Source organism: Macaca nemestrina, chromosome 9 (assembly GCF_043159975.1).
Source record: "Macaca nemestrina isolate mMacNem1 chromosome 9, mMacNem.hap1, whole genome shotgun sequence".
Taxonomy (NCBI): domain Eukaryota; kingdom Metazoa; phylum Chordata; class Mammalia; order Primates; family Cercopithecidae; genus Macaca; species Macaca nemestrina.
This window is the reverse complement of record NC_092133.1, coordinates 73768310-73793733: the sequence shown is the minus strand read 5'-3', so window position 1 is coordinate 73793733 and position 25424 is coordinate 73768310. Positions and strand designations below refer to the sequence as shown.

At 49.0% G+C, this 25424-nt stretch overlaps 1 protein-coding gene and 1 long non-coding RNA gene across 21 annotated transcripts in view; one reads left to right on the top strand and one right to left on the bottom strand.

Annotated features, from left to right (window-relative positions):
- LOC105465975 (potassium calcium-activated channel subfamily M alpha 1) overlaps positions 1–25424 on the top strand; it is a 763404-nt gene that overhangs the window by 207109 nt on the left and 530871 nt on the right. For all 20 annotated transcript variants that reach the window (XM_011714686.3, XM_011714685.3, XM_011714673.3 and 17 more), the window contains exon 2: positions 24086–24247. In XM_011714686.3, coding sequence (XP_011712988.2) covers positions 24086–24247 — 162 coding nt within the window. The remainder of the gene's footprint in view (positions 1–24085; positions 24248–25424) is intronic.
- LOC105465974 (uncharacterized) lies at positions 1263–9880 on the bottom strand. Its single transcript, XR_977888.3, has 3 exons — positions 9639–9880; positions 2648–2783; positions 1263–1651 (listed from the first exon to the last, which is right to left on the bottom strand). It is a non-coding gene; the product is annotated as an uncharacterized lncRNA (long non-coding RNA).

Sequence of the window (25424 nt, the reverse complement as noted above, 5' to 3'; positions counted from 1 at the left end):
CTAAGAGGGCCCAGCAAAGACCTCCCACCACCACTGACTGGTACCGATTCAGTGTCCTGCATCTGGGTGCTGTGCCGAGTCATCTCCGCATCTCAGCTAACACCCTCTGTGGTGCATATTAATAGTGCCCCCTTCCAGGGGAGGGCACTGAGGCTCAGAGAGGTTAAGAACTCATCCAATAACACCTGAGTTAGTAACTAGAAGAGGTGAGATTTGAGCTCAGTTCCATCAGACTCTAAAGCAAGGCTCTTCACTCTGTGACTGCTGTGAGCACTGCTTTAAATGGATCCTTGACTCCCAGCCTGTACTGACTTTCTACTGCCTGGGTGCTCCAGCCAGGCTCGGGGTTCTGGGGAGGATATAAGTGACCATCTGGGCTGGGATAGCACCATGATGCTGATGTGCACCAGGCAGGGCTGCCTGTGGGAAGAATTGCTGTGCACTGCACTCAGGAATTTCATGTGCTGGATGTTGGAGCTGAACTCCCCTAAGAAGAATTTTCTAAGTGGATTATAAAATCAATTTAGTGAGTTGCAATCAGTGTTAAAAAAATACAAGGTATCAAAGTACATCCCTTGTAATAGTGTAGGTATTGTTTCATGAATCCAGTGTTGCAATTACTTATATAGTAGATATGTATGGCTCACAATATAAAACATATTTCTTACTTTGGGTCCAGGTCAGAAGTTGGAAAGTGCCCTGGAGGGAGGTGGGGCATGCAGCAGTGCTGCAGAGGGAGGTTTGCAGGCTTTGCCCTTTAAGGCTCTGCTGGGGATGCCTTGAAGAAGGCAGAGGACGCAGCAAGTCCTGGCAGATGGGTCAGCAAGCTCACTCTGACTGGCTCTATGAAGTGCTGCAGGGGCTTCAGAGATGTTATAGGGGAGGCCCCTGCCATTCATCAAGAAAGTGGGAGAGAGACTAGCTCTGCGCCATAAGACAGGAGACTATAACAGCCAACATCTACACGAATAATAACAGCAGCACACCGTATCCGCCTTTAACTAACATGGACTCTAGTGCAGACTGTCTGGATTTATATACCAGCTCAACCTCTTATAGTTGTGTTGACCTGGGGTCGTTCACCTAACCCCTCATGCCTATTTCCCTCATCTGTAAAATGGGCATAATAATAGTACATATTACATGAAGTTGTTATGAGGATTCAGTGAGTTACTGTTTAGGGAGTGCTCAGAACAATACCCAGTAGACAGTCATCATAGATCCATGTTTGTTATATATAGAAAAAGTCACATAAGCTTTATTTGAGTGCCCAACAGAAAGCTTTACCAAGGCAAGACTTGAAGCAGGCCTTGAACATTACTCCATTGGATCTTCTTCTTTTCATCACTGTCATCAATAACTATTCATTTCATGGGCCATAAATATGTTCCAGACACTGCAGAGTCCTTCACATATGTCCTACAGTCCAGTGAAGTGGGAATCATATGCCTATTTTACAGATGAAGAATGAATATTTAAAGAGAGTCCAAGCCAGGCCCCGGTTAGCCTGACTGTGTAGCCTGTACTCTTGAATCAGACGACGCAGTCCATCTTTGGCCTGCCATCTGTGTTGTTCTGGGGTCTGGAGACGGTCAGCGGCCTGTTCTGCCCCGTGCTTAGCTTATCCTCTCTCAGCCTCAGAAACCAAAGCCTGTGTGGACAGAAAGCACCATGATGAACACAGGCCTCTATTTGAAGTGCTCTGTTGTCCCAGACTGGAAGCCAGCAGACTCCCAAGCAGGATGTGTCACCTAGCAGAGACCCATGCATTTTTAAATGTCCTCCTGCCTTTGGAGACAGGTCTTGAAAAATACCAGAATCATTAGGGCTCTTAGTCATTCAGTTCAGCCCTGGGGAGCTGAATATCACAGCCCTGTTCTCAGCAGCAGAAGTCCTGCCGCCTGGGCAAGACTGGGAGGGCAGCCCACATTGCCTCACCAGGGAGACCCCAGGACCAATGTCTCTGGGGTGGGTGTGGGATGATTGGCAGTTGACCAATGGGAATAAATGAGGACAAGGAGAAGGCAGGGCTCCTCAGCTGCATGCCATGGGCATGTTTCAACCGAGTGTGGGCTCCGTGTCCAGATCTCACCCAAGCACTGTGGACAAACATGAAGCAGAAGGCAGGGCTGCTGTCCACATGGGGAATCTCATCTATTTGGGGAGATACCAGTGCTCAGGAGCCTAAATCCAAGTGTTGCAGGAATCCAGGGAGGGCGCATTTAGGGAAACTGGGGTGGTTGTGTTAAACTTCCTCCAAAAGAGAAAATTCGGGTGAGGGTAACCAAGATTTGGAGTGACTACAATGTTAAATAAATCTGGGTAGTGTGTTTATAGATAATATGCTCTCCTCCTGCAAGCTGCCACCAGCCTGCCAATACTTATATCCCCATCCATCCATCATCCATCCATCCATCCAACCATCCATCCATCCATCCATCCATCCACCTACCCATCCATCCATCCATCCATCCATCCATCCATCCATCCATCCATCCACCTACCCATCCATCCATCCATCCATCCATCCATCCATCCATCCATCCATGCATCCATCCATCCATCCATCCATCCATCCATCCATCCATCCATCCACCCACCCATCCACCCATCCATCCATTCATCCATTCATTTATTCAGCACATACCTCCCAGGCGCCTGCCCTGGCCCAGGCCCAGTGGTAGGCCCTGTGTAGACAACGAGCACAGTTGCATGCTGCCTCTCCTTCTGGGCTCATGGTCTAGTGAGGGACACCAGCATTGAACAAATAAATCAGCAAATAGCTGTGAAATTAAAATCACAGTGAGTCCAACAAAGGGTATGAATGGGTTGCGATGAGAAAGAACAAGAGGGCCCTAATTTGGACTGAACCAGGCTGCGTGCATCTCTCAAAATCATGCCCATCCTTCAAGGCTCGTCAGAAATACCACCACCTTCATGAAATCAGTCCGTTCCTGCCATTTAACAGGTCCTCCACCACACTGTCTTCCTCCCTGGTGTCATAGTCTACCTTGATTTAGTTTTGGGTACTTGTCTATTTCCCCTGATAGATCTTCAACTCCCGGAAGGAGAGACTGTATTTTTTTTTTGTCTGAGAACCTATTGTGAGTAATCCTGTCTCAGAGATGCCCAGGTGAATTGTTGAATGAATGAACGAATGAATGAACACAGATCTTCATTCCTAGCCTCAGGCATCCGCTATGGGTATGTAGCAGTCCCTGTGGTGAGAGCACCAGCTCCAGAATCAGCTGCTTACTGACTGTGTGACGGTGGGCAGGTGCCTTGGCCTCTCTGAGCCTTCATTTGCCATATGGGGGCAATGCTATAAATAGTTGAAAGGATGGAAAGGATTAGGGCATATGCATTACTTAAATTCATACTTGGCATATAGTGCTTTATAAGTTAGAAGGAATGTGCCAGACACATCCAACAACTCTCAGAATCCTCACAAATCTGCTGCAAAGCATTTATAATTATTCCTGTATTATAGCTCAGAAACCTGAGGTTTCAAAGGATTTACTAACCTGCTGTAGTTTGCATAATAAATTAGATTTTAATACAAAGCAAAACAAACCAACAAAACAAGGCAATCTGCAAACCTGGGATTGTCTGACTCCAAAAGCTTGTCTTCCTCGACAGTGTCCTATTCCTCTGCCAAGCTGAATTCTCAACTCTGCAGACAGAGGCTGAGATGTTTGTGTTTTGGAAGCCCACCTCCTGGCCAAAGACTAACATATTGTTCGTGGATGGACTGGACATTTGAAATTACATGCTGGCCTTAGGAGGGATGAGAGAAGGAATACTTGACTTCCACGGGGTGCCTCTGCCTTACGCATCTCAAAGAATCAGACCCCTCTCTCATTTTGCAAGGGCCTTGGGGTGAGCATCCTAAAAGTCTCATGATCTGTTGCAGCAGAAAGCAATGCTTTGTCCCCCTTATAAAACATCTGGAGATTTTCAGGTTTTTGCAGACCCCATGTGAGCAGCCAGCCGTGGGTTGGCATGGGTTGGAGAGGCAGAGAAGGCATTCACTTGGCTCTGATTTTTCATCCTGTGGCCTCAGAGCTTGATAATACAGAGTCCCCACCCCTGGTGTCTCCCTCCTCTCCATCCACCATGACAAGCTGTGTCCACATTCTCTTTTTGGCTCCTTCCTAAGGTATCGGGCACAGGACTATGTCTGCCCAAGAATAAAAATTATACCCCTTATATTTCCAAAAGGAGAGGAGTATAATTTATGACTAAAACTGGGGTGCTCTGACTGAAAATATCTACTGCTTAGCCGTTTCTATGTCGATTAGAGAAGGTGTTTATAGCTCAGAACTAGAGGAGAAGAAACCATTTCTTTGTCACTGAGAAACTCCTTGCCAGGGTCTCTCAGTGAGAACCGGGACCTGTGGAGCCCAAGATAGGGCAAAGCCAAGTCTTCTTATCTTATTTACTGACTTTTTTTAGGGTAAAAAATAACCACACGCTTTTTGCCAAATCCAGCCCTAAGGCATGGATCCAACAAAACATCACATTAATTAGATAATCTAATTTCCAAAAACAGAGCCCAGCGCAGACACCCACTGTCTAGCAGTGATGACAAAGGGATCAGATAGCTGACACCGTGGCTTCCTCCTTCAAAGTTCATATGGACACCTACCAAGAATAAGGCCTTGGCCAGAGCTTTGTCTGTCCTTGGACTAGAATGTTTCTTAGTGATGCCATAACAAAGGGGGGTGGCTTAAAACAACATGAATTTCTTGTCTCACAGTTCAGAAGGCTGGAAGCCTTAAATCAAGGTGTCAGCAGGGCCAGCCTCTGTCTAAAGCCTATAGGATTTCTCCTTCCTTGCATCTTCCGTGTTTCTGCTGGTGGCTGGCATTCCTTGACTTGCGGCCACTGCTCCAGTCTCTGCTTCTTTGGTGATGGGGCGTTCTCCCTATGTGTGTCTCTTTCTCCTCTCCAGTCATATTGGATTAGGAACTCACCCTACTCTAGTATGACTTCATTTTAACTTGATTACATCTGCAAAGACCTTCTTTCCAAATAAGGTTTACCTTCACAGGAACTGGGGATTACTACTGAAACAAATCTTTTGGAAAAAAACACTGCAACCCATTACAGGTGACTAAGGCTAGAAAGATGCGTCAAGGCTGCCACTGCCAGTGTGAGAAAGTGGACAAGTTGGGGTTCTCCTGGGAATAAGATCCTTGGATGGAGGAGCAAACTCCAGCTAGAGGACTGAAGCCTTGAAATCATTTATTCTGCAGATCAGTGCTTCTCAAAATGGGGTTCCCCTAGCCATCAGCATTAGCGTCAGCTGGGAAACATGTAAGGCATGTAAATTCTTATGCTCCAACCTAGGCCTACTGAATCGGAAACTCCGGGCTGGGGCAGATTCTTATTTTAATAAGCCTTCCTGGTCATTTTGATGCACACTAAAGTTTGAGAACCATTCCTCTAAGTTCTGCCATCTCTCCTCACTGCATCACTTTTCAGTGGGGCTGCCCTTGGACACTGGCAGTTGTTTTGGGTTAAAGAAGAAAGTTCTTTGGTCAAAATGAGTGTAGGCAGCATTGTAGTGGTCTATGTTGAACAAGTTCCTTGACTGAGGGCTAGCTCTGAGCTTTTGCTATGCTGTATGCAGTGAGCATTGAACACTTGTTAGAAGAGGAATGATGGCATTTCCAGATTTCACTGAAAAGAGAAGTGGCCCTTTTGTGTGGAGTATCCCATGAGACTGGTGTTGCATGAACTCACATTGGGAAACATGGCTCTAGCCCACATATCAAGGCATTCAGTGAATTTTTATGAATCACCTTGTGAGAACCAGGCACTGTGCTGGAGAGAGGCATCCGTGAACAAGACGTGGCTTCTGTGTCTAGGAAACTGATGGTCTAGTACAGGGGCTGGCATACCACAGGCTGTGGGCCAGGTCTGGCCTGCCGTCTGTCTTCGTATGGCCCATTAGCTAAGAATGGTTTTCACATTTTTAAATAGTTGAACAACAATTTAAATGAAGGATATTTCATGAAACATGAAATGGTATGAAATTCTGATTTCAATGTCTCTAAATAAAATTCCATTGGAATACAACCATACTCCTTTGTTTATATATTGTCTGTGGCCACTTCTGCCCCCCAACAACAGAGCTGAATAGTTACAACAGAGACCATATGCTGCACAAAGCCTAAAATATTTCCTATCTGGCCCTTTACAGAAACAATTTGCCCACCTCTAGTCTAGTGAAGCAAAGAGGCCCTAAACAAGTACTAGTAAATGCCTTGAGTGTTATGAAGGAGCAGTACAAAGACCACATGATTAGAAGGTTTTATTGACTGATAGCAACGGCAGTGGTGGAGTGGAGGTGGAGGGTGAGTTAGGAAAGGCTTTCTGGGGAGAGATCTTAAATATGGGTAGGACATCTGGAATATGGCTATGTGAAGAAGGTTGTTACAGGCAAAGGAAACCTAGTACATGCAGATCCCTGAATTAGAAAAGAGGACTGCTCATTGAAGGAATGCAAGAATGTCCAGTATTGCTGTGGACTAAGGGAGGTGAGGCCAAGAGTACTTCAGTATGTGGCCAGATGCCTGGCAAAGGCCAGATGTGCCACAGCATCTTTAAAGACCATGCTGAGGGCCTTAACTTTTGCTTAAGAGCAATGGGGAGTCCTTGAAGAGTTTAAGCACAGGCATGATGTGACTGATAGAAACCTTGTGGTATCTCTCTGGCTTCAGTGGGGAGAATGAGCCAGGTAACTGAGTGGGAATTGTACCACTGCAGGGTACAATGCAAATGATTATGAAGCTTAGGAGTCAACCAGGGCAGAGAAGCTGAGATGGAGAGAAGTGGGTGGATTTGAAAGGTGAAGGTTCTCTGTGATGCTTGGCCTCCCTCCTGCCAGGTCCTTTGTGTTCTCTGACAACCTAAAGAACCTTCCTTCCTGGTTGCTGGGTCTGTGCTCTTGGACCCTGATCTATTAATAAACATTGATTGCTTGTTGCAAACCTGGTGCAAATCCACCAGGCCCAGTGCTAGACACTATGAAATATAAGAATTAATAAGCCCTGGCTCCTGAACTGAGGCTCTTAGCTGGGAGACTGATGGATGTAGCTACTGGACTAGAATGTAATGAGGACTGATAAGCAGAGAAATAAGTGATATCTGAGGGGACTGACACCTGAAAGGAAATATTGAGCAAACAGCCCTGGAGATGTTAACTCTACTGAAGAGGTCTGGAGAGGCTTCATGGCAGAGGCAGCATTTAGGCTTTCTCTTGAAGTATGTGTAGGATTTGGGAAGGAGGACAGTGGTCATTAATCCAATGTGAGCAAAATGACAAGTCTGTTAGAGCCTCTGGTGGGTGCACAGGAGGCTAGGGGAGCCATGTGGCTGGCATGAGCCATCAGTGGAGGCTTACAGAGAGCAAAGAGGTGCTCCTGTTTTGGAAACTCAATCTAGACTCCTGATTGCTTCATGTTCCTGACAGTTCAGTGAAGGCTGTGCTGGGACCGTGAGTTACCCTCAGCAATGGATCAGCAGGGCAGCGGAAAATTCACTCTTTCTCTGATGGCCAGGGCCCTGCATACCTCAATTCACTTCATGCCCTTCCAAGGCAGGTACAAATCATGAATCACATTCCCCTCTCTATGACTTTGTTTATAGGCAGAGCTCTAAAGCTGGGATAACAGCAAACTGTGCATCAACAAGTCCTCTGGGGCTTCTAGCCCATTGATCCTACGACTAGCCGTGATTGCCTCTGACCTCTTCACTTTCTCCTTCAGTTTGGTGCTTTGGCCACTGGGACCAATGACTTTCACTGAAGTTTTCTGATTCTCGGTCCTGCTGTCCAGGGCTATGACACAGGGTGATTTGCAGACTGATCCTCTGTCGTATGTCAGAAGATACTTAATAAATGCTGGCAATGGTGATGGGTCCGTGAAGAGCAGTTTGCCCAATTTATTTTTTAAAGACTTTAAAAAAATAGTAAAATGAAGCAGATACGCAGCAAAGTCTATAAAATGAAAAGTTACAAAATAGCTAATGATTATAGAAAATCTGTGGCCGGGCGCAGTGGCTCACACCTGTAATCCTAGCACTTTGGGAGGCCGAGGTGGGCAGATCACGAGGTCCGGAGATCGAGACCATCTTGGCTAACACAGTGAAACCCCGTCTATACTAAAAATACAAACAATTAGCCAGGAGTGGTGACAGGCACCTGTAGTCCCAGCTACTCAGGAGGCTGAGGCAGGAGGATGGCGTGAACCCGGGAGGCGGAGCTTGCAGTGAGCCGAGATGGCGCCACTGCACTCCAGCCTGGGCGACAGTGCGAGACTCCATCTCAAAAAAAAAAAAAAAAAAAAAAAAAAAAAAAAAGAAGAAGAAGAAGAAAATTTGTGTCACTACCACTGAGTTCAAAAAGTAAAATACTGATGGTATCCCCAGAAACTCCCCCGACCGTCCCTTCTCCTTGGCTGACGTCTCACCTCTGATATCTCAAGTTCAAGAAATCTAAGTAACAACTCTTTCTGCCTAGCTTCTAGTAAGAAAAACAGCTGCAAATGGAGAAAAACAAAATAAAACAAAACAAAGACTTGGCATTCAGGTAACCACCTGACCTTTCTTCCGGAGCTGCCCCTACAAAAAAGGTCCCCATCCCTGTCAGTGCTGAGGGCTGGTTGGATAGTTGTTATGGAGACGATGGAGACGTGAGGCGTCTTTCCAAGACGCCAGCAAAGGTGGTGCCCACAGCGCTCTGGCAGCGCCCCCTGCTCTGCGGGGCTCTTCTCTCCTTGCAGTTGGCAGATCCTTATAATAAGAGACTTCTGAGATGTGAAAGGAACTTCCTCCTCATGTGACCTTCATGCCAGCCCCCCTAGTGCCACCCCACCTCAGTGCAGTAGCCGAGCAGTAACAGAGGGGCAGCCTATTTCCCTCTGTCCAGGGGAGATTGTGGGTCCTCAGGTGAGAGTGTGGCGGCACTAACAACAGCCTAGTCACAATTCATTAGTAAGCTTGGCATTCAGGTTACTGACGTTTTTGCAAACTGCACTTTCTAACAATTACCCGCTGGTTAAAATCTGTATTTGTAGAAGGAGGCCAGTCTGAAAAGGAATGAGGGGAGGAACGACTTCCCCTGGAGAAGTCTGAATGGGGTGGCCCTCTCTTCTAAAAGAAAGGTGTGTGCCTTTTGAGATTTCAATTACTGAGCCACTTTTATCGGGAGCTCTTCAATTATTTATACTGGGTGTGTTGCAAGTAGATTCACCAATTTAGAAAGTTGGGGGGAAGAGGGGACATAGTAGGAAGGAGGCCCCCGTGTATGTAAGTGTGTGGGCAAGTCCTTTTGGCTTCCTCTTGGCTCTTTTTCTGGATCAGACTTAATCGTAGGGCTGGACCAGCCACTTTGTCAAGGGTATCCTCCTCACTGAGGTCTGGAGATGGGGACAGGGTGTGGATGCCCCTGGGTGTAGGGAACCGACGCTTCCAGACACTCGGTGAGCTCTGTCTGGGTGGAAAACCTCATCAGAAGCCAGATTGAATCGCACCAGTTTCTAAGACATTCCTCAACCATGTTAGGCAAAAGAGTCCCCCACTGACAAGCTGGGGTAGAAGGAAACCTGATATAATTTTGGAAAAAACCTTACTTGAGAAAGAAGGTTCTCACAGCTGCCGAGCCTCTCTCGACATCCAGCGTTGGAGGGGTCCCAGGCCATGGAGAGAAGATTGATGGGTCGAGGAGAGCCAAGTAGAGAGTTGAGGCTTTGCAGGGCCAGGCGCTTGCCATCCTTAACTCCCACTAGGGATCGAGAAGGAAAAGGAGAAGGAGTTCTCTGAATCCATTGGAAAAAGAAGTCCTGTCTCCTTTCCCTGGGCTGTTGAATTGTTGTTTTCATTTCACATTAGCAACTGCTCTGGACTCTCTTGTGTTTGGCTGCTGTGTTGGAGACCTAGATCCAAACTAGGGTGTGTGGGAACCCAGGGACATAGAGGCTGAAGTTTTGGAACGCAGCCAGTTCTTCCAAGGGGTGAGGTCAGAGGCAGAGTCCAGGGAGCAGGGCAGCTCCGGGAGCCTGGTCCCTCAGACTGGGCTGTGTTCGGAGCAGTAGGTCCTGACCGCCACTGTATGCCTGGTAACCTGGCCTTCTTTCTGCCTCCCAAAGTCTGTCTGTCTTGCTAGCCCTTGGTTTCCTGAATGGGGGTCATCTTACTTGTGGGGAAAGGCTGTGTGATGACCTAATTGCAACAGCTCTTTTGACCCGAAGCCAAACCCCATCCAAGTTCAGCAAATGGAAGAAGCAGGAACATGTTCAGTTGGTGAGGTCTATAGGCACAGACTGGATTAGGTCCTAAATCACGGTGGAAATTTTCCTGGCATGGGACAAATCCTTTTGTAAACAAGAACATTCATCTTTCTTTTGACTGACATGCCTGGTGGGGCATGTGCCTCTCAGAAGCTCCATGTCATCTGATCTCATTTGGGATTTGGTGTTTGTATTTGAAAATGTAGCTGCCCTAAGGAACAGCAGTTAGGAGCCAACCCCCAGTTTAAGCTTCAAGTCATGGAAACTGGCCTGGTTTACCCGGATGTCAGTGATGCCTGGGAAAGCTCTTGCTTTTACAATGCCCACTGACCACAGATTTAATTTACTCAATTGGTACGTGTCTGTTAAGCACTTTGCTGTATGCCAAATACTTTGGGTATAAAAAGTATATAGGCCTTGCCTTCAAGGATTGTCCAGGCTAATTGGGGCAATGCAACATGCATGGATCAAAAGACAGCTAAGTACCTGTTCCATGTGGAATTAGGGGAGCAGATGTGGGCACTGGAGACAGGACAGGGAGAGTTTCAGGGAGATCTAGCCAGGAAGGAGAACTTCACTGCACCTCTGGGATTTGATCAGGGAGGATGAAGATGGGTGGGGAGCAATGGGGAGAGCATCCCAGGAGTGGGGACAGCCAGCACAGAGGTGTGGCAGTCAAGAGGACCGAGTCATAGCTGAGAAGTCAAGTGGGAGAGCAGGTCAGTGATGAGTGGGGAGGGCAGCCAGCAGCCTCAGCTCCAGGCCTTGAAGATCAGGCCTTGAGGAGTTTGACTTCTGTGCTTTGGGCAGTGTGGACTTGGCAGGATTTTGAGATTCCAGAAGATATGAGCGAAGCGTAAAAAAAAGCAGGACAGAACAAAAAACAGGATTTGTTCATTTATTCTTTCAGTGCCCTGTGAAATGCTCACTGTGTGCTAGGTGCTATTCAGGCTCTGAGGATGTGGAGTGGGCAAATGCGGCAGACTCTGCCCTGACTGCTAGAGAATAAGCACAGGTGTGTGATGAAGACAGTAGTGGTGGGAAGCAAAGAACAGCCGCGAAGGGGATGACCATGTTCCCTTCCATGTGGGGCACTGGGCTGTGACTTTGCTCTCAGGTTACTCATCTTTTTACTCCAAATTGCTTGGAGTCCTCTGTTGACTCCAAAGGGAGTATTCAACCATAAACAATGCATCCTATCTGCTATCTGCGGGTGAATTCTTTCTTCCCAGTTGCCCCTTGGGTGGTGGCTTGGGGCCACAGTAATACTTGTAGTGTTTCCAGGAAGGTTGTTATAGTTCTGTGCATTTCCTACAGTAGTGGTAGTGAGGACATCAGATGCCAGGAGCTTGGGCGGTTGGTATGGCCCCGAGCTCTGAAAATACTTGCCTTCCCCTTTCCCCTGTTGTGTGGGCCAGCGGCTTGCAGAGCTCCTCCATCCCTAAGAGACCGTGCCTCCATCCCTCAGACCCTACCTTTCCTGGCCCCAAGGCTGTCTCTGGCTAGCATGACAGACATACCCTGGGTCCCTGAAGTCTGAAAGCCGTATTTTTGGAGGGGGACCTGGCCACTATGAGTGTGGAATATTGGGGCCTTAAATTTCCTGCCTGTAGAATGAGGCATTTGGACTAGGGGAGGGGTTCCCAGACTTTTTGTGGGATAATCAATGAATTTTTACAAAACAGAATATCACAAGGCCACCAGCTTTTTATTTTGACAAGCAAAAACATGAAAAAGAAACTGTCAGATGCCAGCTCTGCCACCATTGTCATTTCATTAAAAGGACGTGTTAATACCCAACAAAGGAGTGACGACATAATGTCAAAGGAAAGGACAGTTCTTCCCGGGAGAGGCCCGTCATCAGTCGTCTTCCACTGACACACACAGTGCGCCGTACTGAGGCTTTTCATTCCATACTGCATCAAGGGCAGCACTGCCCTGTGGCCATGCAGGACCCATGGGAACAGAGCACCTGTGAGCCACCTGTAGGAGCCTTTGTTGTGAAGCATGAGGCTCTTTGGGGGCTGGATCCTCCTCTTGGTCTACAGAATGGCAATGGGCTCCCTCTGGTAAAAGTTAACTTGGCATGAAGATTTCTGCCTTTTTTGATGAATATGAGAGTTTGGGATTTCCTGCGTGTCTTGGTTATCCATATCCCAGTCTGCACTGAGGAGAAATAAATGTAATTTTTGCCTTCCTGCTGGGCCCCTGCCACAGTTTTCTTGTCTGGGCAGGTCTTGAGCTGAGCTTCTGGGGCAGGATGGGCTGCCCTGCAGACTGGCAGCTGTCTCCGAGTCTCTGATGGACAGCAGGCTGTCTTGGACCTGGCCAGGGTCGTCCTGGCTGAGGACTCTACTAATCCAGTTCAAAGTCTCTATGGCTCTGATAGTGGATTCTGGACTGTCATATATATTTTCCCATTTTATTAAGCTATTTGAAGGAGGAGATTGTTATTTTACAAATATGGCATATTGGCTAGGATATATGTATTAGCCCTGAAAGTTTGGAGGCTGCCTTACTAATTTTAGGCAGCATATGTGGCCATTTGAGAACATATCTAATGTCTAATGGGCCATTGTATTCCCAGGTGGGATCCCCCTCCCCTAGCCCATTTCTCCAACTCTCTGTCCATACATAGCGGATTATAAGTGAATTTAGATGTCTGTACTACAGGATTTTCTTATTTAGGAGCCATAGGTTGTGAGATGGTTGTTTCAGTAGTAGTAGTAAACAGAATTTTATATGGAGATTCCATCTCCGTTCTTGTACATTGGACCTATCCCAAGACAGTGTGGAATAGAAAGAAAAATATGGCCTTCAGACTTCGAATGGACTAGATTGAAATTTCAGCTCTGCCACTTACAAGATGGGCAATCTTGGAAAATTATCCAACCTCTCTGAGCCTCATGACATTCCTACCTTGTGGCCAGGCATGGTGGCTTACACCTGCCATCCCAGCACCTTGGGAGGCTGAGGTGGGCAGATCACTTGAGGTCAGGAGTTCCAGACCAGCCTATCCAACGTGTTGAAACCCCGTCTTACTAGAAAATACAACAACAACAAAAAATTAGCTGAGCATGTTGGTGGGTGCCTGTAATCCCAGCTACTTAGGAGGCTGAGGAGGAGAATCTCTTGAACACGGGAGGCAGAGGCTGCAGTGAGCCGAGATCGCATCACTGCACCCCAGCACCTCATCCTGGGTGACAGAGCGAGACTCTGTCTCAAAAAAAAAAAAAAAAGAAAAAAAAAAAAAAAGAAAAAACATTCCTATCTTGCAGGCTTGTTGTGAAGATTAAGTTGGTGTAAAATCACCAAGGACAGAACACAGTAGATGCAAGAGGGGATCAGTGATCTCCTGAGGGCCAGTTGACCCCCTTGGTCCTCAGGTGATGGGAGAGCAGCTTTGAACCTGGCTCTGAGAAGGGCTGAAAAGGAACCTGTCCTCCTGCAGCAATTCCCAGGGGAGGGAAATGATGCCCCATTGACTTGCCCAGGGTTACAGAGTTGAGACAGTGCGTGCAAAGCAAAGGACTTAATGATCCAGGCCTCCAGGTCGGGCAGTTTAGAGCTGGACAGACCTTAGGGAGCATTTACATGGCCGTCTGCATTTGAGACAAGGAAACTTGAGGTATAAGATGGTAAGGACTTGTTAAAGATTTCCTGGCCTTTTTCTGCCATGAAGACTTGCAAAGATTGTTCAAGTAATTGTTCACGCCCAGCGCAGGGGTGCTTCTAAGAGCGAGAATCTGGACAGTGCACCCAGAAAGCAATGGCTAAAAATGCCTTGATGGTGGAGCACTGTATATAGGTCCAGCCAAGACACCCAGTAGACTCACCGGGCTTTCTGACAGCTCAGAGCAGTCGGTTAGTTCCAGCTTCTTTTTAAGTTCCTGTTGCCTGAACCTGTGGACAGTGTGTGCCTTCCCTAAAGGTGCAGCCCACAGTTAGCAAACACAGTAGCTGCTAGGTGAATTCATCAGTGCAAATGTCTTAAGCCCTGCTGGTGCAGGGTCTCCGGGGCGCAGAGGGGGAGAAGTGATGGCAGCCAGGGAGAGCTTGGACTATGGAACTTCCCAGGGGCAGAAGTGAACTCTACCACTCCTGACACCAGCTCCAGGAAAGACCTGGGTCCCCTGCTGCCCTATTTCTCTGGCTTTTGAGTCTCAGAGTAACCACCTCCTCCATCCTCTCCCTTTGCAGAACTCTTGCCATGAAAACCCCAGCTGGTGGTGCCCAGGCTATGCTTGATTTGCTTGAGCTGCTTTGGGTAATCTGCCTAATACCCTAATATGCGGGCTTATTGGTACCTGGGAGGATGCCCGTGGCTGGGACACCCACCCAGGAGGTTAAAGAGGTTGCTGGGTGGATTTCCTTTGTGTTTGGTGTGGGAGGGGGGACATGGAAGACCCAGCCCCAGCACTGGGGGCTGGTGAAAACCTGAGGCGAAGGAGAGGACAGCAGCCTGCAGGGAGGGACCAGCAGCCCTAGGGCTTCCTAAGGTATTGAGGTTCAGACACTTCTGGATCTTAGGCCACACTGTGTCACAGGATGTCATAGTTATTGTCATGAAATAAAGCATTTTTAAAAAACCTAACATGGGGCTGGGCGAGGTGGCTCACTCCTGTAAATCCTAGCACTTTGGGAGGCCGAGGTGGGTTTGATCACTTGAGGTGAGAAGTTTGAGACCAGCCTGGACAACATGGTGAAACCCTGTCTGCACTGAAAATACAAAAATTAGTCAGGCATGATGACACATGCCTGTAATCCCAGCTACTAGGGAGGCTGAGGCACAAGAAACACTTGAACCTGGGAGGCAGAAATTGCAGTAAGCTGAGATCACGCTACTGTACTCCAACCTGGGCAACAGAGTGAGACTCCTTTTCAAAAAAAAAAAAAAAAAAAAAAAAGCTAACATGAGCCTGTGGATTTTTACTCAGGGGATTTCTAAAGTTTCCCCCCAGAAAATCCCTTCACTCAGATGCTGTCTAGCACAGAACCATAATAGGTGAAACTGCTCAATACAGAGACACTTTTATTTCCATGGGGTCCAGGGCCCTGCCTCCTCTGCCTTCCCTTGGTAACCAGCCCCCCGCCGGGGCACCTCACAATGCTGGGCTTCAAGGTACAGAAAACTGTGGATTTAACTCACCACCCCCCCTCATCTCCCAGATAGGGAATCTTCTCAGAGAGGTTCGGTGGCTGGCCCAGGCCACACAGCCTGTTCCTGGCTTCATAGCTTCTGGTCCAGAAGGCTTCCTCCTGCCCCCATCCTCTGGCAGGAGAGAAGGAGCCCTTCTGCATTGTGCCCAGCTGAGGACAGCTGCATGTGGGGCTGCCGGGTCAGTTTCAACAGACGAGACGGGACCGGGCAATGGAGCGGCCAGGGAGAGGGTGGGGTGGGGCTCCCGGCAGATGGAATGAGTAACTCAGAGCACAGTCCATCAATGCAGGCTCAGGGGAAAAGGCCTTCTGATGTTGACCAGGAAAATTTGAGGACAAAGGGGCTGTGAGGCATGAGGCCCTTCCTTCTCCCATAGCCCTCTGGGGGTCAAGCATCCTGGGACTATCCCATGGTACCAGGGAGCTGGGCAGAACATCCAGCTTCCAGGGATGAGAGGGGCTTCCCGACCCCTACTCTGGTCCCAAAAGGGCTAGGGGAGATGGTTTTGTGCTAACCTGATCTCCCCTGTTCCCTGTCAGAATGCTACCTCCCACTCAGGTGCGTCAGGCCCTGCAGAGCTCGGCCTCTTAGCGCTGGAGACCGCTGGGCAGACTCCAAGGATACGCCTGGCGAGGGAGGAAGCCAAATCTTCCTTCAGCAGCATCTGCATAGAGAACCATGGCTCTTAGCAGGAGGGCTTCACAGCCCGTCAGTTTGGCCACGCTCATTTCCGATGTGATGCTCTGCTCCATGAAGGGTGATTTATGGTTCTGGGCAGGTTCTTGGCAGAGAAAGGAACTGTGTTTCTCTGTCCTTGATGGAACTGCCCTCCATAGGCACAGGGCCCTGGGAGAAGGGTTGCGATGGTACAAGCAGTACCCAGAAGTGGGATGAATCGAGTGCTCTTCGTGTTAATAAACCTTTCGTGGGCACTATGCAGCAGCCGATAATCCTTGTATATGCATTCTCCCATCTGCTTCTCACACTGTTCCCGGGAGGACAGCAGGACGGGTACACATCCCTTTTTGGCATCAGACAGCTGGATTTAAATTCGCACTGTGTCTTCCTGGGCCAGCTACTTAACCTCTCATCTGTCAATGGAGGACATTAATTCCAACCTCATAGAGTTACTATGATCATGCTAAAAAACATTAGTCAATCGTATAATTGTTATTAGTAGTACTATTTATTAGTAATATTGTCTATTCCAGATTGCGCATGGTAAGAACTGACTTTCCATTTGCTGTAGCTGTCCTCCCTCCTCTCCTCCTTCCCACCCTCCCTTCCCTCCCACCCACCAAGATGTGTCAGGTGCTTACTCTGAGCTCACAGGGATTCACTGTTGAAGATACAGCCATAAATGAAACAGACATGGTGAAACCCCATCTCTACTAAAAATGCAAAAACTAAACGGGTGTGGTGGCACATGCCTGTGATCCTAGCTACTCAGGAGGCTGAGGCAGGAGAATTGCTTGAACCCAGGAGGCAGAGGTTGCAGTGAGCTGAGATCACGCCATTACACTCCAGCCTGGGTGACAGAGCAAGACTCTGTCTAAAACAAAACAAAACAAAACAAAAAGAAACAGACAAAAACTCTTTCCCTCATGCAGCTTGCAGACAGTACACAATGATGAAGTAAAGGAAGCAGGTGGCTTACTCTGGAGAAGAGAGCACAGACAGGGAGAGGTTGGGATGCGGTGAAGTGTCATTTCCAGTAGGGTGGTCAGGGAAGAGCTCACGGACAAGGTGAGGATGCAAACCAAAACTCGACAGAAATGAGGGTGCAGCCACGGGGATCTCTAGAGCAGAGGCAGAGGCCAGCACAGACGGCCCTGAGACAGGACTGGGTCTGGAATGTCCTGGCAGCACGAGGAGGCCATTGCGTCTGGAATGGAGCTAGTAAGCGGCAGACTCGCAGGACATGAGTGGGGCTGATTGGGTGTGAAGACTGTCGCTTGTCCTCTGAATGGGCCAAGAAGCCATAGGAGGGTGTCGAGTACAACAATGACATGATTTCAGTTACATTTTTGAAGAAGTATTTTTCTTCCCAGATGGTCTTTGCCTAAACGATTTCCCAGATCCTGGGTGAGGAACCAGTGTCCAAAGAACTGACATGTAGTTAAACCCGAGGCAGACTTGGAACTTCAGGGCTCGGACCTTCGCAGGCAGCAGGGAGGGGCCTGGGATCCCCTCAAGGCAGGCCCAGCCAGCTTCTCACGCCTGACGCAGTCGTCCAGCAGGTGTGGTGCCTGCAGTGACCTTGGTGCCTGGTTCAGCTTGACAGCTTGACGGGTGTCAGGAGTGTGCCTTGGGGTGAGAGAGTCCAATCGGGTGAGAGCAGGTGTGGCAGCAGCTCACACTGTCAGGGAGGGTGTGCCCAGCATGGCAGGTCACCTGTTGAGACTTGGCAATTTGACATCCTGTTGGGGTGCAGAGTGACAACGGGGGCCCTGCCTTGCAAGTTGCAGCTTGGTAGGAATCTGAGTGTTGAGCCCTGCGTTCTGCGAGGCCTCTGGCTTTGTGGCACAGGGACTTCTTTCTCCAGAGCAGCCCTGCTTCCTGCCCAGAACCAGAGGACAGTGACTCCACTTGCCTGCCCTTTGTAAAGCATTGCTTTCAGAAAGGCCGTGCTCTATTACCAGATTAGGGCTCCTGCAAGAATCAGGCAGAGTGACAAGGCAGGACTCATCCCTGTTCATAGAAGAGAATATGGAGGGTTTGAGGAATGACATAATGTGCTGGAGGCCACCCAGAAAAGCTGGACTTGGTCTAGAGTATCTTTTGATTTTCATAGCTCTTCTTGCCACACCACAGACCTGAAAGTCCCAGTATACTGGGTCTAATTCAGCAAGGACGAGAGACAGAGACAGCCAAATCTGAGGGTCGGGGCTGTGGGGTCCTAGGATTAGCACAAGCTTGCTCTCCTGTGCTAGACCAGAGCAGCTGTCATGGCTGGGGAAGGCTGGGCCCTTTGAAGGCAAGCAGGATTGGTCCTTGTCGTGACCCTCATACCTGAACTCAGTACCAGGCCAGGTGGAGCCTTCTGCCAGTCCTAGGAACACCCTGAACTCCAGGTTCCAGGATGGAGCAGCAGAGTGACTGTGTCACTTGGGCTAGATTTGGAGCAATTGTCTTATCCAGGAGACAACAAGAGATAAGATAAACAGAGCAGCTGGGGCTTGCTTCCTGGCCCGGTGGCCACCTGGCTGGGCTGGGTGGCCCTGAGCTTGTGGCTTTCCCTCCAGGCCTCAGTTTTCTCATCTGTACACTGCATGCGTGGTAGTTGGGTGGCGGTGGGGATCCTCAGGAATTGCTAAGGTCCCTTCTCAAGCTTTGGTCTTTGATCTTGTGATTCAGCGGGAAATGCCCAGACCCAACAGATGAGGTTTGTATCTTGAGCACTAGGTGATGGGGTCTAGTCGGGCCCTTGGCCCCAGGTGACATAGGAAGGGTGAGGCCCTCTGTGGCCATGTCAACAGAAAGTCATCATAGGGAACACCACTAAAGGGAATGGGGAGAAGGCATAGAAAGGGGTGAGGGTGTAAGGCTGGGCACAGCCCTGTGAGAGGTTGCCTGGTAGGGTGGATGTCGGGAGGGGACTGCGGCCACTCTGCTTTCTGGCATTCCCTGCCTCCTGTGCCTGCACTCTTGCTCTGAATCCCTCCCCACCCTCTGATGTGGGCATTGAGATTAGATGTCACCGTTGCCACTGAGAGGCAGCTGTGGCCTGCTTTACACAAGGCTCTGGTGGGGAGACAGGGCAGGGTTGGAGGCAGATCAACAGAGTGGCCTCCAGTGCAAGGCCAAACACCTTTCTCAGGGAGTGGCCAAGGGCAGGGGGAGGGCTCCTGCAGGACCTCCTCTTTTCGAGATGGCCTTCCCACCCGATGGCCCCACCTCTCATTTTTCTCCCTGTCCTTCCCTCAATGTTCTTCTCTTTTCCCAAGGCATCTTTTCTTCCATTTCAGAAGATCTGGTGGCCTGTCCTCCTGAAGCTGGGGTAGCTGGAGGCTGCAGCCAGTGGGGTTTCTCTCCCTTAAACACACACACACATGCACACACGCATATGTGAGCACACGCACATGCTCACACACACATGCACACACACATGTGTGAGCACACACACACACACATATGCACACACGCATGCATGTGTGAGCACAAGCACACACTCACACATATGCATACACACACATGTACACACACGGGTGTGAGCACACACACATGCGCACACACACATGCACACACACGCATGCACACACACGTGCATGTGTGAGCACACACACAGTGATTTCCTGACTGACATCAGGCTGCCCCTACTCAGAACTGCTTCCTGCATAAGGACTGGGTCCTCTGCAGTGAGAGGTGGAAGGTTTGGGTGTGGCTGGATATCCCCTTTACCATTTGGAACAAACCATTTTTTCCCCTGTGAGGCAATGTCCTGTGGGGACAGGAGCAAGAGCAGAATGCTGGGACTCAGGAGGCAGCCTCTCCCTGGTCCTCAGCCTCCTCATCTTAAAAATGGGAGGTTGATCTAATGGGGCTTCAAGTCAGAAGGGATCTGAGATGTCACTCGGTCTAGGGTCCACCCTGTGTGGGAACCCCTGCCCCAGCTGTCCTGGGTGATGGTCACACAGCACCTACTAGAAGCTCTGCAGGAGTCACAGCACCTTACCTTCTAGGGGCTGCTTACTCATTGGAGGATAACAGTGTTAGAACCTGCACTCCCTTATCCTCAATTCTGTGATTATTTATTAAAGGTTCACTCTGGCCAGTGTGCCTCCCAGGGCCACTGGTTGATGAAAGCAGTGCAGCTTCAACGGATTACCCTTAGAGGCCCCAGCCCCATCAGTGGGTGCTTCATCAGGGCAGCCATAACCGCTGTGTGCCCAGGACTGTGCCAAGCTTCAGCTTCCCCACCACCTTAATGAGGTGGCACGTTTGTCCCCATCTTACACGGAGGAGGCTGAGGCTCAAGGGTTGATGGGCCACAGTCATCAGCTTGGAAGTTCTGGAGCAGGTACAAGCCCAGGTGGGCTCTCTGCTTCCAGCCTGAGCTCTCAGGCTCTGCGCCTTTTTCTGAGAAATACCAGCTCTTAGTCACCCTGTCTGTAAAATGGAAATAATTTCACTTGCCTGTTGGATGTATTATAAGGTTTAAGCAAGATAATGCATAGAGAACACTTAATTCTTAGGTGCTGGCACCTAGTTCTGGCTTGTTCAATGGTGACCAACACTCTTATAGTGGACTCTGCCCCTGCATGTTCCCAGCAAGGCTACTGAACCTTCTCTGCTCCTTTTTCTTTGGAACATGGAGTTATAATGCCTGCTCCCCATAAGGGGTGCTTTGGCCACAGTGAAGTCAGTGGTGGAGAGAGGGGCCTCTTCCTCCAGGCACAAGATCTGTGGCTAGGCTGGTGGCTAGCCTGGCCAGCAGGCATCAGGCTTTAAATAGCTCCCCCATCACTCCTCCCAGTCCTGCTTCCCACACATGGTAATTAAGCTCACAACATCTAGTGTAAGCAAATAATAACAAGGGCATTATCTCCCTTTAGTCTGTGTTTTTCCTTGCCTATCATAAAGTAATTAAAATAATGAATGCCTTGTAAAACAATAGGTAAGAGGGCTGGCGAAATAGCATTATCTGCCACATACCTCTTGTGCTGTGAATTACTGATGCAGTTAACCACTGTGACTGGAGGGCCCCCTGCCTCCCAGCCTTTTTCACGTTGATTTCTCCTCTCCAGGGTCTACCAAGGGGCTCTGGAACTTGGGCCCCCAGGACTGAGAAGCAGGGAACTAGCCTTCCAGGTCCCCACGTGGTGGCCAGGGATCAGTTCAGAAACATCCTGGGAGGCATGACTCAAAAGGAAACACTAGAGCCTCAGATGTGAGGACCATCTCCCTGTCCTCCTCTTTTCCCCACCCCTCCACCAATGTCCAGTATTGAAACAAGCAGGTGGTTCTGTCCTTGGGTGAAGGAGGAGGCCAGGAGAGAGCTGGGGGTGAAGATCCGTGTCTCATTTCAGCAGTCACTGAGCCATACCAGGGTGGTCAGGAGCTGTGGTCCCAAAAGTGGGCTCCCAAGGCCAGCAGCATCAGCAGTGCCTGACATCTTGTTTCAAATGTAGATTCTGGGATGGGCCCGGCACACTGTGTTTCAACAAGCCCTCTGGTGTGCTTACGATGCCTGCTCATTTGTGAGAACCATTGCTTTATGGTGTCAGTGGCATGAGATGAAGCAAGGGGTGCTGGGATCATTGCTTGAACCTGTATTTTGTGCTGTTGGGCACTGTTTAATCCTGATAATGCCTGAGGGGCTGGCAGTACTGTCCCCATCTTATGGAGGAGGTTCCACAGCGGTGGGAGAGCTGGATTTTTTCCCTGAATCTACACCTTCAGTTGCCATGGCTGCTCCTATATCAGGGCCTCCCCCTCCTCCTAAATACCCTCCTGTTCAGAGTCTCACAGGACAGAGGCTCAAGGACCAGGGCAAGACCTAACAGATCCTATCTGAGGCTGGCCTGGGAGGCTTGGGCAGCAGGTCCCACACATGTCAGTGGGCAGCCCCCAAATACATCTGCCCTGTGGCCTCCCCCTCCCAGGTCTTATCTTGGATCATTCTATCTCCGTGGAGCTTAACACATTTGGAAAGAAAATATTAGCATCCAGGGCTGCAGGTCTGGCTTCTCTCTTCCCCAGCTTCCCTGAGCCACAGGCAGCCAGAGGGAGAAAAGGGGGAATTGGGAGCAGCTCCCTGCCTGCCATGGCCAAGTCCCCAAGAGGATGGCTCACCAGTGTGCCCTCCCCACCTGCCTCCCATGTGCCTGACCTCCCTCTGGCTCGCCCCCTTTGTCACTGCAGACAAAGCTTTTCACCTTTCACCTCTGTCTTTGGTTCTTCCCCTTATTCCAAATCACAATGATCCCCAGTGTGACTTTGCCTTGGGAATTAATTCCAGAGTTTTAAATGATGAACATAATTTGCTGGCATCTTTTTAAACATCTTCATCTGCAGTAATAATTGCAGTGGGTGTTTGTGTTGGGGTCCAGTTAAATGTACATTGTTAGATAAATAATGAGTAAGGTTTTAGTATAAGTATGTCTCAGTTAGTATTTGGAATATACTTACACTAAAAAGTTATTTGTTGTTTATCTGAAATTTAAATTTTACTGGGTATCCCGTATTTTATCTGGCAACACTAAACCTAGCCTCTGTAGCCAATGAGGGGCTGATACTCATAGCCCTTTCTAGTCATTCATTCATGGTTATTGAGCCAACTCTGTGCAAGACACTGTATTGGGCACCAAGGATGCAGCAGTGGGGGAGGCAGACAGTAAGTGAAAGAAGTAAATGAATTATTAAGTATATTAGAGGTTTTAAGTGCTATGGAGAAAAATAAAGCAGAAAAGTGCTATTGGAAAGAAAGTGTTGCAAATTTAAACAGGTGGCCAGGGAAGACTTCCTTGAAAAGGAGATATTTGAGCAAAGACTTAAGGGAGCAGGCCATAAGTCTCTGTGGGAGAAGAGTATTCTAGGCAGAACACTCACTGTGTGCAAAGGTTTACAATTTAGGTCACTATGTGGGGCTCAGTTATCTGATGAGATCAGCCTTGTTTCCTCAAGCACATTTTAAGCCACTGAAAGGCTCTGGTGTGGATTTCAGGCACAGCTGGATCCGGGTGTTCAAATGATGACATCAATAGTCTATTACTTTTGCTTTTCTCTGTGGTGGCTTCATTCTCAGAGAAGGATGACTTTTCCTATTCTTTCCTGCAAATGCTCCATGCTTGAGTCTTATTGGCTTGACATGGATCATGTGATTATTCATGGCCCAATTGCTGTTGTCAGGGGGTAGAAAGGACTCTACTGTTGGAGCCAATGGCAGGCCATCTGTCCCCTTTGAACCACATAGACTGACAGGAAGAGATAATAATTTTCCTAAAGGAAAGTGGGGGTGCTGCTGTGAAAAGGCGCAGAGAGGTTAGGTAGGCAAAGACCACAGGACATCTCCCACACTTTTCTCCTCCCTCCTCAGCATGCCCAAATCTTAGACAGGTTGCCTTTCCTCTTGCTTTGGTATTTTTTTTTTCCCTTTAAAATGGCAGGAGACCAGAACTTTGGGAAGCTGAGGTGGGCAGATCACTTGAGGTCAGGAGTTCAAGAACAGCCTGGCCAACATGGTGAAACCCCGTCTCTACTAAAAATACAACAATTAGCTGAGCGTGGTGGCGCTTGCCTGTAATCCCAGCTACTCAGGAGGCTGAGGCATGAGAATTGCTTGCACGTGGTGGGTGGAGGTTGCAGAGAGCTGAGATCGTGCCACTGCACTCCAGCTTGGGTGACAGAGTGAGACTTCATCTCAAAAAACAAAATAAAATAAAATAATACCATCCTTCTTTGTTTCACTAAGATATTTTAAGAGGAAATAAAGAAAATATTCTTTTTAAAATAAAGACTTTAAAAAAATTCAAAGGCATAATTTATCCCTTTTGCTATACTCCTGTACCTTTAAGCCAGTTTCCACCTCAGCTGGGGACCCCTTGGGGCTCTGGCTCTTTATGGGCAGGGCATGTTATTTAAATTCTGTTCTTCCCTGTGTCTCAACTCTTGCTCTCTTTGTTGCCAGGAGGCCCAGAAGATTAACAATGGCTCAAGCCAGGTGGATGGCACTCTGAAACCAGTGGATGAAAAAGAGGAGGCAGTGGCCGCCGAGGTCGGCTGGATGACCTCCGTGAAGGACTGGGCGGGGGTGATGATATCCGCCCAGACACTGACTGGCAGAGTCCTGGTGAGTTTCCACCCACTTCACACACTAGAAGGCCTTTCTCTCTGGGCCAAGATGGCTTTGCTTATGAGACATGATGTTCCCCAGGGTCTTCTGCAGGAGGCTGGCTATTGGGAGGTGGGGGTGAGCAGCAAGTGCTCCCGCGTGGTCATAGAGGAGAGGCTGGGTTCCTCCTCGTGTACAGTGGTTTGTGGGGGGATTTGCAGGGAGTGAGATTTGCAGAGGAGAAGGGTTGTTGGGAGGATGTAGCACATTTCCTCTGCTAATAAGCACACACACACACACACACACACACACACCCTCCATCATCTTGGAGAGGAGAAGAGGGTTAAGAAGACATACCAGAAACTTATGGAAGGGTTACAAATGCGGGGATCCCAAGGAGTGCTGAGTGAGTGTGTGTGTGTGTTTGGTGGCCTTCAGGGGATGTTCTTCTTGTCCTGTGGTAGCCCGTAGGGACCCCCTCTTGGAGCAGTTTCCTAATTTTCTGCAATGTGTGAGCTGGGCCCTGTGCATGGTGGAAATCGGTCATCCTGATGGTGGATGCATCAGCAGCCCACCTGAGGCTGCCTGGCCCTTGTACCCGGAGCTCACTTGTGTGCCCTTTTCTGATGAAGTTGTCTCCTAGGCCCACCTGCAACCAGGGCTGATTCTGCCCCTTCTCTGTGCATTTCCAGTGTCTCTCTGATCTGCTTACATGAAGCTTGGTTTCACTGGCTGACCTCATGAGCCCTTGGTTTTTGTCAAGGATCATTACTGGGACAGGCTTACAGTGACCAACCATCCCAGTTTGCCTGAGACTGAGGGGTACATGAGACATGAGTCTTTCAGTGCAAAAACTGGGAAAGTCCTGGGCAAACAGGGATGAATTGGTCACCATAGCCAGGCCCATGCTCTGGGAAAGCCCTGCCCTGTGGCTTTCTTTCTTGGGTCTGCTCTGGGTCAGGAGTTTCCGTGAGAAGAATGTTGCATTTGGAGTGATTTCTCATTGTGATTCTGGAAGCTGCTTTGTTTGGGGCATCTGTCCTGGCTTGAAGCTAGGGCTCAGTCAAGAGTCATTTTGCTCATAGATGGAAGGAGTAGGGACATCCTGAGACCTGGGTGGCTCAAAGACCAGGCAGGGGCACTGGAAAACAGTCATTATCTCTGAGTCTCACGGCAAAAACTCAGCGAGGAGGTG